The 14968-nt window shown below is 41.4% G+C and overlaps 1 protein-coding gene across 10 annotated transcripts in view; it reads right to left on the bottom strand.

The window, feature by feature from the left end:
• The window catches only part of CREM (cAMP responsive element modulator), a 67303-nt gene extending 53630 nt beyond the window's left edge, over positions 1–13673 (bottom strand). For 3 of the 10 annotated variants that reach the window (XM_058532771.1, XM_058532772.1, XM_058532780.1), the window contains exons 1-2: positions 13444–13666; positions 5005–5107 (exon numbers count right to left, since the gene is read on the bottom strand). In XM_058532771.1, coding sequence (XP_058388754.1) covers positions 5005–5048 — 44 coding nt within the window. In that variant the 5' untranslated portion in view covers positions 5049–5107; positions 13444–13666. Of the gene's footprint in view, positions 1–5004; positions 5108–13443 lie in introns of those variants that run through there. The other 7 variants (XM_058532775.1, XM_058532776.1, XM_058532788.1 and 4 more) reach the window with 7 other exon arrangements.
• Between the last annotated feature and the right edge of the window lie 1295 nt (positions 13674–14968).

Genomic DNA, 14968 nt, shown 5'->3' with positions numbered 1-14968 from the left:
AATCAAGATCAGAATGTTGACTTGGCACTCTCTTTGATGCCCACTACTACTTCCCAGCTGTTCCTCCTCTGCTCCTTCATAAAAACTCTTGTTCTGTTGAGGCTCAAGGTAATTGGCTGTACCATCTTATACTCATCTATATGATAATCATCCGCCTCTACTCACATTCATGATGTAAACTGAAGACTTCAGTGCCTGACTTAAAAGCCTTCCTCTCTGCTAGAGAGGAACATTCAGTGTATGTTCAACACTCAAAGGGAAGGACCCATCCCTCACCCTGATGCCTCCGTTCAATCACTTTCTACTTGAGTGGCTGGCCATACACTGGACCTTGTCTGTGTCCAAAACTGCTCCACCTCTGAAATAATTAATTCTGACATACCACTCTGACTACAATATCCTCTCCTCCCAGTTACACCCTCCCTGGATTACTCCCATCATACCTGTTATTCCACCACACTGAGATCTCCAGACCACTTTCTCCCTTTCCATCAGCCACTCCCCAGCCCCCCTTCTTCATATCCCAACCTATTCGGCTTAGAATCCATGGTTTCTCATTTTAACTACTACATCCCAATACCCTAAATTCTCTTGTCCCTTTTCCTTTTGTTGTATCTGCTCAGTAAATACCAATCTCAGATACATCCAGTTCTGTCTCCTCTATGCCTGCACCATGACTGATAAACAACACAGAATAAAACTATAAAAGAGAATATTATTAAGGCTATTGAATTCATGGTTATCATCAAATGGGCAGCAATCTTATTGTTTCCCTAGTGACCTTACCACCAACGCCCATTCTCTACAGTTGTTTCAAATTTTCTCCCTCTCAAGTCCCTGAGCTCACCTATCACCAACACTCAATGTAAGACCTTGCCTTCTGTTTCAGATGAGAACTCCCTCAACTTCTTGCCACTAAACCCACTTACATCTACAACCACCACTTTCCCTCGTCTCCTGCCTCCCCACTCTTAAATTCCTCCCCCTGTCGTCTGGATCCCTCTTCAGGGGCATTATATTATCACTCACCCCTCCCCTCTCTAACGGTTTCCTCTATCAAGACTTAAACATGTTCATGTCTCTCCAGTCTCAAACACACACACACAACACACACATTCACTGAACCAGAAGTCCTTCCCTAGCTATTCTTCTGAACCTCTCTTCTCCCTTGCACTGCTGAACTACTTTAAAGAACTGCCAACACTGTCTCCATCTCTTAACCTCCACCTACTCCTAGACAACCCCAAACTGGCTTCTGCCTCACTAAAACTTCTCTAGAAAAGGCAACCAATCTCTGTCACTAAATCTAATGTTCATTTTAAGTCCTATCTTGTTTGATCCCTCGGCAGCAATCAAAACTGTTGACATCTTCCTTCTTGAACTCTATCTTGGTGTCAGGATACTGCATTTTTCACTCTCATCCAATTCTCTGACAATTCCTCCACCAGCTCCTTTGCCAATTCCTTCTCTTACTCAATGTTAACCTTCAACATTACATGTCTTCAGGGCTCTGTTTAGTCTTCTCACCTCACTCTCAAATCTCTCCTGTGAAGTATCATCCGTTTCTCTAGATTCAAAACCTGCTTTAAGCTTATGACTCTCAAATCTAGATGTCTAGCCCAGAGGCCTCTCTTGAATTCCAAAATCATATATCCAAATGCCTATTTAACATCACCAAACACGTCTTACAGTTACTTCAAACCCAATGGGTTCAAAACCAAACTCCTCTTCTTCCTCCACAAACATGTTTCTTCTCTGAGTTTCTTACCTCAGGAAATAGGGTCCCATCATCCATCCAGTTGCTCAAGCTGGAAACCTGGGCGTCATCTCTGAAACCCTCTCTCTTTCATTCCCCACGGCATCATGACCAGGTGTGATGATTCCACCTTCTAAAGAACAATTTAGTCCCCTTCTCTACATTCCCACCGCCACCACTCTATCTCCCTACTCTAATTCATGCCAACAGTTATCTTTCTAAAACATATATTTCTGCTTAAACCACTTCTCTGCTAAAAAGTCTTCAGTAGCTCCCTATCGACTGTAGCATAAAATCCAAACTCCTTATAATAATCATAACTACAACTATCATTTGTTAAGTGCTTATCAAGTGGTAAATGCCTAAAGTTTTAATCCTTAACTACCTGAAAGATCAACATAGTTGCTTCTTCTGAGATAAAGAAAAGGAGACAAAAGGAGCATAAGAATCTGATCTTACCACAATGGTATTGAGTGGCACAGCCAGGTTCTGAACTCAGGTCTTTTTCCAAAGTCCATATTCTCAATTACCAAACCAAACTGCCATTCAATCTCTTTCACAAGGTGACCCCATTTTACTTTTACAGCCTCACGTCCAGTCACTCCACTCCTTCTCACGCTCCGCATTCAAGCCTCCTTATAAGCCATTTTTTCAAATATACCTCTTATTCTTCCAGTTCTAATCTTTTATATCTGCTCTTCCCTCTTCCTGGAATGCTCTTCACCCCTTCTTTGTCCAACAGGCAAATTCCTATTAGTTTTTCAAGGCCTGGCTCAAGGATACCATCTTTCAAAAGCCTATTCTAATAGCCTTGGGCAGAATTAGCTATTCTCTTCTGAGTTCCCAAAGCATTTTATGCAATACCTGTACTATAGCACTTGGCTAACATATAATACATTTGTTCACAAAGTTCTAACACTAGTGTGAGCAACTCAGGTACAGAGATTACATCTTAGATTTCAACGTATTCCCAGTGCCTAGTACAGAATCTACCATAATTGTTAAATAAAGTAATTAATCAACTATTCTGGAAGACTACGCAACTGCTGGATGTTACTAAAATGATAAAAATAAGGTTCAGAGAGATTAAGTGAGTTTCTATAGGGCACATAATAGATAGCATGATAGAGGGTGAACAAGAGGTCTGGTGACTATGACTCCAGGGTTCCTTCCACAGCCAGGGCCTTGAATATTCCATTTTAGACAACATTTTACAATAATCATGTGCTTTTGAGTACGCTGGAACTGTTGTCACAATCTTCATTCAGATATGCTTTGTCTTTCACACTAGGATGTAAGGACTCTAATTTTATCCCATTTGTATTCTTCTAGAGTGCCTAGTATAATGCCTAGTATATGTCATTCAGTAAAAGTTTGATACTAAAATCAATTTATTTGAAGGTAAAAGTCATCTACAGAAGAGTTATGTCAGCACTATTAATTTAAAATAAACTCTAACATTTTCAAACAAGTTTATTCTGACCTATATCCAACTGCTAACCAATATAACCTCCTAAACCCACTAAAAAACAACCCCAGCGCAGGACTCAAGGCAGAAGATTCAACTAACATTTAAGTGCTCAACATAAGGTCAAGCACAGCGGGCATTTTCAAACACACTATCTCAGCAGGAGATGTAGGACCCAGAACTCAGCTGTAAAGGACGTACATATGACACTAACATCTGTAAATCAGCCTCAGCTAGTCCAGATGGAATTTATTTATAAAGTGTAAGGGAAAAATCCATTATAATCCTGCATTGTTCACTATATATTTTACAGCTAAAATTGAAGAGATGTATCATAGAATATTCCCTCCCAATCTCACTTTCGATAACAATCAAATATTAAACAGTTGTACTAAAATTAATAATCTTTAAATTAATTATACAATATTTTCATCTTAAACAATAATCTTTATTAGAGGGAAAAAGACCAATTAGTAATTATAAATTACAGAATATTTAACAATAAAAATACATAAGATAAAATAATAGAAAACTACAACAAAAAAGTTCATTAAGCACTATAAACTAACAGCAAGCAAGATACTGGCAAATATTTGATTCCACAACTCTAAAGAAGAGATAAGATTTGCTAAAATGGGCATATTAAGCTTATAAATGATTAATAATAGCAGCAGTATCCTTTTCTTATGAAGATAAATATGTCTTCTGACATATTTATGCCTATCATAGGCACCCGGGAAAGTGTTCTTAAAAGATAAGATAGGAATAAAAAAGGGAAAAAGAAATACAGGCCAAAAATATCTAAATGAAAAATGAGACAAAGGCAGTTTCCTAATCATAATTAAAGTGTTCAATTAACCAAAAAACCTTCTAAAATCTTAGTTGTATCCAATTTGTAACGACAAATTACACTGCAGAGCCCTACCCTTGTACAATTTTTTTCATCTCTTTAAAAAATAAAATCCAGGGGCCAGCCTGGTGGTACAGCGGTTAAGTGCACACGCTTCACTTCAGCAGCCCGGGGTTCGCAGGTTCAGATCCCAGGCGTGCACTGACATACCGCTTGTCAAACCATGCTGTGGCGGTGTCCCATATAAAGTAGAGGAAGATTGGCACAGATGTTAGCCCAGGGCCAATCTTCCTCAGCAAAAAAACAGGAGGACTGGCATTGGATGTTAGCTCAGGGCTGATCTTCCTTACAAAAAAAAAAAAAAAGAATCCAGCTGGAAAAGGAAAAATTATTAAAGTTGTTTCTATTCTATTTTTAAATAGTTTTACAAAAAAAGTCATAAAAATTTATTTTCTTTTTGAAGCTAGATCCAACTGATGAACCAGATGTCTCTGAAAGTAACCAAAAGAAAACTTGAAAAATTCTATTTGGATTTCTCTAAAACACTAGTAGAGACTTTCTTCTGTTTTATAGCATTGGGTGCAAGCATAGCCTAAAGGCGAGGAGGAAAACTAAAACTCTGTCCCATCCTTATAGACGGTCTCCTTTCTAACTGAAAAGGCCAGCAACCGGCAGAAGTCGAATGTGAATATCCACTTATCCCTGCACTGCCCAACACAGCACATGGCAGAAGATGAATGCCTTAATTGAATGGCTGAACAATTTGGGTACATATGATTATATTTTATTATTATAATATATACACAGATGCATACACACATATTTGTATGTATGTGTACATATACATACATTATTAATTTATCCATCATTTTCACTTTAAGCTCTCTAAGTAGAACTTTCAAAAAAACAGAAAAACATATAGCCACCTACCTTAGATTTGTTTTAATATATTTTTTCCTGCCACATTTGCTCATTATTAAGACATTCGTAATCAATGCTTTTCACTCCTTCCTCGTTTTCTTCTTTATTTATCCTGCAGTAAAATTATCACATTGAATTGGGAGATCATAATATTTTGTTTAAAAAAAATTAAAATCTCTCAACACTACACCAGAATAATACTCTCATTTCCATAAAACTGAAAAAACAGAACAGAAAGCCAAAATCAATTCCATATTTTTTCAACCTTACTTCTATTCGATTTTCTTATCCTCTGAAGAAAAAATTCAAAAAACTTAAATCGTGCTGTTTCTCAGATTATTTTCTATTAAAGGGAATGCAGTGGTGTCTAAAGCATTTAATACACATTACATATAGCTCGTAAGTATCAGTTCTATTTTAAAATGATAATCACTTAATAAACTGAATGAATTATTTTCTTAAATTTCACTCCACTACAACAAATCTGTCAACTGTTTTTCATTTACCTTAAATTCAAAATTGGGTTTTGTCAAAGAATTTTAACTCCAAACAAAATAGCAGTTCATTTGAAATCTCCTTCCGATAGCCTTCAATCCATTAAAAAAGCTGTTTTCGACACTCTAGCAATTAAACCCCATTTTTTTTACTAATATCTTAAAGACATGCATTTGACATGCTGAATGAAGTAAAATTGGCAAAGAAAAAGACCAAAGGGTATGTGGGGGCCCTTACTCTATTTTAGAGTTCAAAAGGCCCATGCACATCACTAAGTACCTTCTAGGCATCTATGCCAGCAATGGTGGAGTTTTAGCCACAGACATGCTGCTTTCAGGGTTCCCTTCTAAATGGTCCCCTCTAAAACGGTGTCACACCATCCTAGTCAATTTTGAAACTGAGTCTGCAGGCAGGTTTGCCACGTCACTAAGGGCACTAAGGCAATGGTTATTGCTGCTACCACCTGCCCCACCCCCCAGCATAGGGACAGCAGGAGATGGTAGGGCATTTGAACCAGGCTGTCGACATGAACAAAAAGCAAGGATGGTGCCACTCCTTCAGATTAAACCTTATTCTGTGTTAAATTATGCTGACATTTTACACGGCAACATCTTATCTTCCATAAATATTGTGTAACCAAGAGGGCAAGGACCATTTACTTATTATACAATGATCGGCACCCATGATACACCAGGCCCTTGTGCTAGGCACCAGAGACACAGATAATAAAATGTCCCTGCTCTCCAGGAGCTTGCAGTCTAATGAGGTAGGCAGAGGTTTAAACAAAGAATAATGATATTATTTGAATAATAATGATGGTTATGGCACCAAATAACAGAAGAGAAATAATGTTAATTTCTATATTTCTCTTGGAAACATCATTTCCTTTAGTTTAATCTTTGAATAAGTAACACCTCTTATGGTTCAGGATTCAAAAAGTAGAAAAGGCATTCAGTGAAGTCCAGGAACAGGCACCCATTTCCTCTTCCCAAAGACAACCAGCATTGAAGAAAGTACCAGCTTCCTCCACCACAGCCACAGGATGAAGAGAAAATGACTAGCCTCGTACCAGAATAATGACCATCAGATAAACTTGATCCCGACTGAGCCCCATCAGAGAATTATTTCATTCCAATTATTCTCTAAGAAGTCACCACTGATTGGCTGCTTGCCAAATCTGAAAGGATGCTTTTAGTTCCTATCTTCCTTAACATCCCTACAGCATTTCCTACTCTCCAAATTTTGTCTTCCTTGAACCCTTTGTGACACATGTTCATGCTTTTCTTCCAAATTATCCAGGCCTTTGTTCTCAGTCTTCTTTGGTGCACTCTTTAAAGGCTGGTATTCCCAGGTTTCCAGTCACAACAATCTCCTCCACACATTCTCCCCAGGTGACTTTATCTTCTCTTGATGAGTCTCAAATCTCATGTCCAGCCTACACCCCTCTCTCCTGAGCTCTACCCTGTACGTATCTGCCTATTAGATGTATCTTAATGGTTTGCTCACAGAGCCTCAAGCCCAAATGTTCAAAACTAACCTCAGCTCCCTCACTCTGCATCTCCCCTCTTGCTGTGCTCTTGTTTCAGTGACGCCATCACCAGTGGCTCAGCCCCCGACCTGGGAGTCCTCCTTTCCTTTCATTCCCCACTCCCTCGTCCTCCACTCCCAAGTAGTAGGACAGCAGTGTGTGGTATAAAAGCACTGGCCCTGGAGGCTGACCAGGGTGCTAACTTGAGTTCTATCACTTCTTAGCTGTGTGATCTCAGAAAATTATTTAATTTCTCCAAGCATCCTTTCCTAGCTGTCAAATGACACCAATCTTGTTGTGAGGAGGAAATGTGATAATAAGTGCAAAACGTCTAATTGGCTTGAAATATAGGCAAGGACCACTAGCTTCCTCAGCCTCAATAATTTTATCTCCTAAATTCTCTTGACTCTGCTCCATTCTCTCCATCCTCATTGCCACTGCTTTAGTTCTGAAACTGATAATTTCTTGACATGATTAAAGTGATAACAGACTCCCTATAATTACTTCACCTCACTCAAACCTCATCTCAATCCCTCATAATCTACTCCACTAGACCACAACACTCTATTCAAAATGCAAATCCAAACATGCTATCTCCTCATTCAAAATCCTCCAATGGTTCCCTCCTGCCTAAGAATAAATATCCAAAGTTCTCAGCATTTTAATTTGAGGTACTTGGCAGAGGCTTAATCAAGTCTATTGTAAAAACATTCGGATTTAAGGTATGCCATTCCTTTCTATTACATCAATTTTCTAGGTTCAAAATTACCTTGTGTGGATTTGCAGGAGACCCCGTTTTACGACAGGATAAACTATGCATACTTTGAAAACCTCAACTGCTTTTTATGCTATTGATCTCATCCCGAATCTGGTTTTAATGTCCTAGAACGTGCTCTTAATAGGTAGACTAGGGCTGCATCTAGCATCCCCCACCAGCACATACACAAACACTGGAAGGGTTAAGAGCTCAAATGTCCTAATATGTTCTCATGACAGGCTTAATACAATATATAAATATTCTATTTAACCTAAAACATACCCCTTGAATTTATCATCATGTTTCATAACAGTCTGAGGTTATAATTTTTAAGTTGATCTCCTTATACCTAAAATCATAAAGGACACTGATGTCATGTCCTGTATACTATCAATTTTCTACAAAAATAATGTTCAAGTCCTATCTGCCAAGGAAGCCTTATCTTTTAGAGTAGAAAGGTATATTTTAGGCTAGTTATTAAGGGCAAATAGCTTATACTAAGACAGAAAAATGAGTTCAACAATTCTTTTCCCTAGATGTGGATTTCTGTGCTGTTAAGTGGAGGAAAGCCATTTCTCATAGTGATAAAGCTTTCTATCATATATTAGGTCTGATGATAAAAAATAACATTCAGCATTCACCCTACTCTTCACCAGAGTGTTGTTCTATTCACCTTCTGGAATAACAATTTCCATTAATTTCATTGCTATCAAGTATCCCTTAGCGAATAGCTCTCTACACAGATATTTAAAATATACTGATGAAAGACATCATTATATTTACACTTACAAAATTTTGAACATATACTCTGCTGCGATTAATAACATTAATATCTTAATTTAACTAGCTTTAAAAACTAGGTTTATTTAAGAATCAAACTTCTGGGCCGGCCCATAGCTTAGCAGTTAAGTGCGCGCTCTTCACTACTGGCAGCCTGGGTTCGGATCCAGGGTGTGCACCGACCCACCTCTTCTCTGGCCACGCTGAGGCCGCATCCCACATACAGCAACTAGAAGGATGTGCTACTATGACATACAACTATCTACTGGGGCTTTGGAGAAAAAAAAAAAAAGGAGGAGGATTGGCAATATACGTTCGCTCAGAGCCTGTCTTCCTCAGCAAAAAGAGGAGGATTAGCACAGATGTAAGCTCAGGGCTGATCTTCCTCACACACACACACAAAAAAGAATCAAACTTCTTGGGCAACTTTACTAGAATATAAAAGCTTACCTAATCAATTTGCACCTCACCAACCTTCTGATTAACCAATGTTCTCCATTCCTTCTGTAAATTAGCTATAGTTTAGCGAATGCCCATGGCAGTTATTTTCCAGTGTGCCCAAGCACTTCTGTTCCTACCAGCTGACTATATGCTTACCTAGAGTTAGTCATATTTATCATCAAACATGATTATGCCAGCCACACTTATTATCACAATTTTGGAATTCTGTTAAATAGCATGTTAGATAAAATTATTAAATAGATAAAATGATTTAAAAAGAGAGCTGTTCCTATGAAAACTAAGTTGAATGCTTTGGAAAGACAAAAAACACAGGTGGCTTTTAAAAAAATCCTGCTTTTGGACTAGATATTACAGTGGGAGAGAACTATAAAATATTGGGGAAATATTACAAAAATGTAGAGTTCTTTATAAAGACACTTCCAAAACAATGTAAGTTCTTGCTCCACTTTCAAAAACACAAAAATAGACATAGTAAATTATGAATTGAGATAGTTTTTGCAAGAAAGGCAAAAAACAAAACAAAACAAACCCCAAAACATTGCAGTTAGTATAGTCAAAATAAAAGGAATGTGGAATAAAAGGCAGTACATCTCTTATGGAAGAAGGAAGAGAAAGAGAACATAGAAAAGTACAATCTGTTTCTTTGGTTCTGGGATGAAGCAAGGTCTTAGTTCTTTGGGAAAGCAGGAGATCTTCATAGCTTAACTGTGATTTAAGGAGGAACAGCAAGTAAGGTATGAAAGATAACAGAAGAATATGAAGCTTATGTTGTAAAGCTGGTCCTTCTCAACCAATTCAATTAAAAAGCTGGGAGAAGGCAGGGCTAGCTAGAAGCGAGACGTAATTGCAAACAGCCATATACCTGAAGTTGACAAGGATAAGCCTATGGTTATTATGCATTTTAGGTGAAGGAGATGAGGAAAAACAAAGTGAGATAGTAGTAACAGGAAATTATACCACTGTTAAAGTTTTGTAATCTTTGGGAAGGAAAGTTAGGATAACTTTCAAATAAAAATCTTGACACTTGTGTAAAAACAGAAGTAGCCAGGAGCAGTGCTTGTAAATACCTGTTTGAAACACTTGGAAATAATGTCTTTAATATTTTGAACATGAATCATATAGAAAATCAGGCGGCTTTCTAATATAGATTTAAGGCCACTCCAATTTAATTGCTTCAGGTACCTGCTATTATTTAAGAAATCTTAACTCTTTACTAAAATCACCAAAGGATTAACTATTCAAGCATCTCTTTTTCAATTCACTCTCCACCTGGTGCCTGCTTTTGGCTATTTCACAGTCGATGAACAGCAGAATCAGCTGCTTAGGAGGAAATGAAAAATGAAATTCAAATAATCATGGCCTATCCCCACCTCTCCAAGCACTCCTCCTCCCCCCCATACACACCATCTCACAAAGGGAAACAAAATTTAAAATCTTTTGGGGGAGTTATGTGCTTGACTAGAATCATTGTAGAGTTTTTCTTTTCAATAATATGCTTCATTGCTGCACTTTAAGTACATTTCAAAACACTTCTCTACACATGAAGGACAGCTGCATTGACCATAACTAGGAAATCTGGGAAAGAATAGATAAGACACTCAAATTAGCTCAAGTTCAGAGAAATGAATTTCAACATTATTATACTTACCTACATTGGTCCTATCTTGTGTATATGAACAAAACTGGCATCTTTCCAAGCACAGAAACATACCCAAATAAGTTCAATTTAACTCCATCAATTTTAAGAGGAGCAAAAGAATCCCAAGTGTCCATATACACTAACACAGGTCTTTATGCATGGTATCGTTGCCCCAATTCCAGAGCCGGAAGCTTTCATCATAATCAATGCTAGGCTATGAACTCCAGTTTAAAACATTTCTAAGCAAAAAAATCATTTTTGTGCTATCAATGAAAAAAATTAAGGCTGTTTGAGATTATGAACAAAACTGTATGACATTTGACATTGAGTTAAGATGGTCTAATTTTAAGTCTGTTGTGTTATAAAAACAAATTTCACTAAGATAACGTTGAAGAAACTCAGTTTATTTTGTGAAATTCTTAAAGTAAAATATTAGAATCACATGAGTCCCAATGTTAAAATTTCACAGGATTTTACTTTGACATTTAATTGGTCTAGTTGTATCACTGTTCAGAAAATATGCATGAAGATGCTTCCCACTTTGGGAGAACTGGGAGGCTTCAAAAGAGCCTCACAGATGAGTTGCTAGTTAGGTTTTCTGAGATGCACGCAGCCTTCCTCACAGTGGGACAGTTATTTAAAACAGTTGTTAAGCAAAATTCCCATATAACCTCCTAGCTATGCTTTTCCTCAAAATTGTTTCACATACACCTTACCAGTAATTTCCTCTAACACTCCTGGGAAGGCAGTCAAGAGATGTGCAAAATATGTTATTTTTTTAAACTTTGCTATAACTGAATTATACCAATAAGACTCAAGGTGTCTTCATGAGTGATATCAAGACAAATTCCCACTAATGTTATCCTTGGGTTTTCTTCTTATTCTCTACTGGATATCCTAGAGCATCAGAAAAAGAAAACCCAGGAGTGAAAGCATCTACTCTTATGAACAGCACACTCTTTATTGTGCATTTCCCATGGTAAAAAGTATTTTAAATACCTCATGTATTATTTAAAAGGAAATTAACAAAATGATTTTAAATCTTTATTTCTACCTATGTGTAACAGATGAGCAACTTTTCCTGAAATCTGTATTTTTATAACCTGTACTGATAATATTGAAATTGCACTCGATGTACGATAGCAACTCTTCTCAAAGTTGACTTTTATATATGCAATCCATTAGTTCAATAAAGCAGAAATACCTAATAGAATTCAAAGACATTTCAGGCTTATTTCCTTAACAAACAAAGTTAACTGCACTTCAAAATATCAATGGTTCAGCTGTTAAGTGTTTGCATATTCAGTTTTATTTTTAAAAGTCTATCTAAATGGAACAGGACATTTGAGTACTTTCCAATAGATTATCCACTTCAACAATAAACCCAGCTTACTTTTCTCGCCCAATACGTACTTGTAGAGAATATTAAGTTGGGGAAAGCAGTCAGGATCAGAAACATATGTCTACACTGGTGAAGATTCAGTCAGCATGTATATTAATAATCTGAAACTCTTCCCTACCTTTCATGAAATGGCCATAATTCGAAAAAAGATGTCATATTTTAATCATGCAATGACTGGCCTTAGCAGCAAACTGGGGTAGTCTAGGGAGTCTGGAGTTTCTTAAATTCATCAGCGGAAGCAAATTTCATTAACCTTCCGGGACAATACAAAAACAAAAAGACTAAAGAGCGCCTCTGTGTTTATAAATTCAATAAAAATTTATTCATACTCTTACAAAATATGCACACAAAACATCAGTGTAATGACCACCTCACACTCACCACGATTCCAGGTTGACCAGCAAGTCACTGGGAAAGCACGTGCTCACACTGATCTAGTTACAGATTCACCAGAAATGTTTGTGTAATGATCAACACATAATATAACAAAGTTTTAGGTGTTCAGCCATCCGGGATCAAAACCATTTAAATATCTTTTTAAAAGCTATGTTTGGGTCAATAAGTAGTTCCTTAAACATCAGTTTTAATAGTTAGCATTTACTGGCCAAAACACATTGTTTGCAATTTGCCTTCCTTCGGGAGAAAAAAAGTAACTTGAAGTTCAAAGATTTAAAGACGACTCCGACTTATGAAAGGAAAGCAGCTTGTTATCCAAAAAGAGGATCAAGACTAGAAGAAAAAGAAACGAATTACTGTAACCCAATACCATCTTCACACTGCACCCCCATCCCTGCGCCCCTAGACTGATACTGACTTCAAGGGAAGGCGGCTGCACCCCATCAGCCCGCCGAATTAACCAGACAGGGAGCCAACGTCGGACAGGCACGGAGGCCGCCGCCTGTCGCGGCTCTCCCGGACGCAGCCCGACGTGCAGGCGCTCTGAGCCGCATCTCGGGCGGCGGCCGCGCACCACGGCTGCTGCCCGCTCTTCCGCGGAGGCCGGCGGGCCGCGCTCTCCAGGGCCCTCCGGGCCCGTCTGCGCCGCCCCCACCGGGCCCGCCGCGTGCCGCCGCAGGGCCGCACCGCCCGCTCCCTCGCCGCGCCGGCACGGCCACGTCGGTTTGCCAGCCTACGCCGGCGCTGCCTACGCCGATACCAGCCGGGCAGCGCGCTGCCGGCCGTCCCGGCCCCGCGCTCGGCAGCGCCGGCTCTCAGAGCGCCTGGCCAGCTCGTGCCAGCGCAGACGGCGGCGGGGCCGGGCGGGCGAGGGCCGGGCGGAGGGCGGGGGGCGCCCGACCCGCGCCGCCCCGCCACCCCGGCCCCGCTCCGCCTCCTGCGCCGCGTCGCCGGCTCCTCGGCCTCGGTCGGGCCGGCGCGCCACTTACCCGCCGCGATGCGGTTTACGTAGCCGACTCGTCACTGCTGACGGACGGAGGAGGTGGAGACGGCGCCCGGCCGCGCTCAGAGCCGCGCAGCCGCCCAGCCGCCCGGCGCCGGCGGCCCCACGTCGCCCCACGTCAGCTCTGATGCGGAGGCCCAGGCCTGCCCGCCGAGCCGGCACCAAAAGCCGCGCAGCGGCCGACCGAACCGCGTCCTCGCGCCCCGCCCTCCCCGGCCCCACTTGGCGACTGCTTCCCGGGGGACGCCCGGCGGAAAGATCCAAGCTCGAACTCCGCCCCCTGCCGGCCGCCCGCGGGAGTGCGGCGCTGACAATCCAACAATTAAATAGAACGGGGTGGGGGCAAATGAGGGGCAGGGGGCGGGGCCTAAGGGGGTGGGGAGGTGGGGCGGGGCCTAAGGGGGTGGGGAGGTGGGGCGGGGCCTAAGGGTGGAGAGGCGGGCCGGGCCAGGGGGCGGGGCCGGGTGGAATGCCTAGTCCGGGGCGGGGCCTAAGGGGCGGGCTGAAAGCCGCAAGCTGCCCCGCCGCGCGTGCGCCTGAAAGCCAGTTGCTTGCAAAGTAAGCAACTGGGGGTTGCTGTGGCCTCTCGGTCTCGAGGTTGCTTCTTTTCTAGGGTGCCGGCTAGGGCGTCCCCGTCCCCAACCCCAAGCCGCGGTCTGCGAGCCCCATGGGTCTCTTCCGGCCGGAGGCGCATCCTGCAGACCGGGGGATGCCGAGTGGGCCTCGGGAGCGGCCCCGCTCCCGCGCCCCTGCAGCGTCCGCATCCCGAGAGAGGCCTTTGGGCCCAGGGTCCCCCGCTGGACGCGAGCCCTCTGGAGGCCGGATTGGCCGCCCTTGTTCCCAGCCTGCTGCCGCCTCCTCGGTGACCTTGTCTGTGCGTCAGTGTCGCGGGGAAACAGCGAGAGTTCCACTTGTAGATGTGACAGAGGAGAGGCAGGCTTTTGGTAACAAGCAGAACCCCTGCCTCTAAGAGAGCAGAGTTTAGTTTTTCATCCAGCTGGAAAGCCCGGAGCCTTCCAGAGAGAGGATCGATTCTGGCCTGTAAAGCATCATCTGTTGTAAACTAGGAACCCATTTTTGCGCGCTCAGAACATACTAAGTTGTAAAGCGGAGTACGCTGTCAAAAAGGCAGGGCTTTTAGCCTTAAAACAAGCCTCTTTATGTTCAGGAAAAACGGATTTCAGACAATGATCTACCACCCAACCGTATGGTACTCAGGAATGTGACGCGCTGGAGACTGCTGTCGAGGACGCTACTTGAAAACTTGCTGAGAAAAGAGGATCAAAACATTTATCAAGGTAGTGCAGGTAGAGAAGGGAAGCTTGGTGAAATATTAGAATCCCAGCAGAGTGGGAGAAAATCTTAAAGTCTTCAGTGCTCGGTTTTTGCCACCCCGAACTACTTGCAGCTGTAATGCGTACTAGCAGAGATAAGAGAATAAAACTCTGGTAAGCTCGCTTCCCGCTATAGACATAGGCAGGATTCTGAAGTTTCTCCTTCCAGTATAATAG

Source organism: Diceros bicornis, chromosome 36, assembly GCF_020826845.1.
Source record: "Diceros bicornis minor isolate mBicDic1 chromosome 36, mDicBic1.mat.cur, whole genome shotgun sequence".
NCBI classification, from domain to species: Eukaryota; Metazoa; Chordata; class Mammalia; order Perissodactyla; family Rhinocerotidae; genus Diceros; species Diceros bicornis.
Note: the sequence above shows the minus strand (reverse complement) of the source record. Positions and strands in the feature narration are given on the sequence as shown.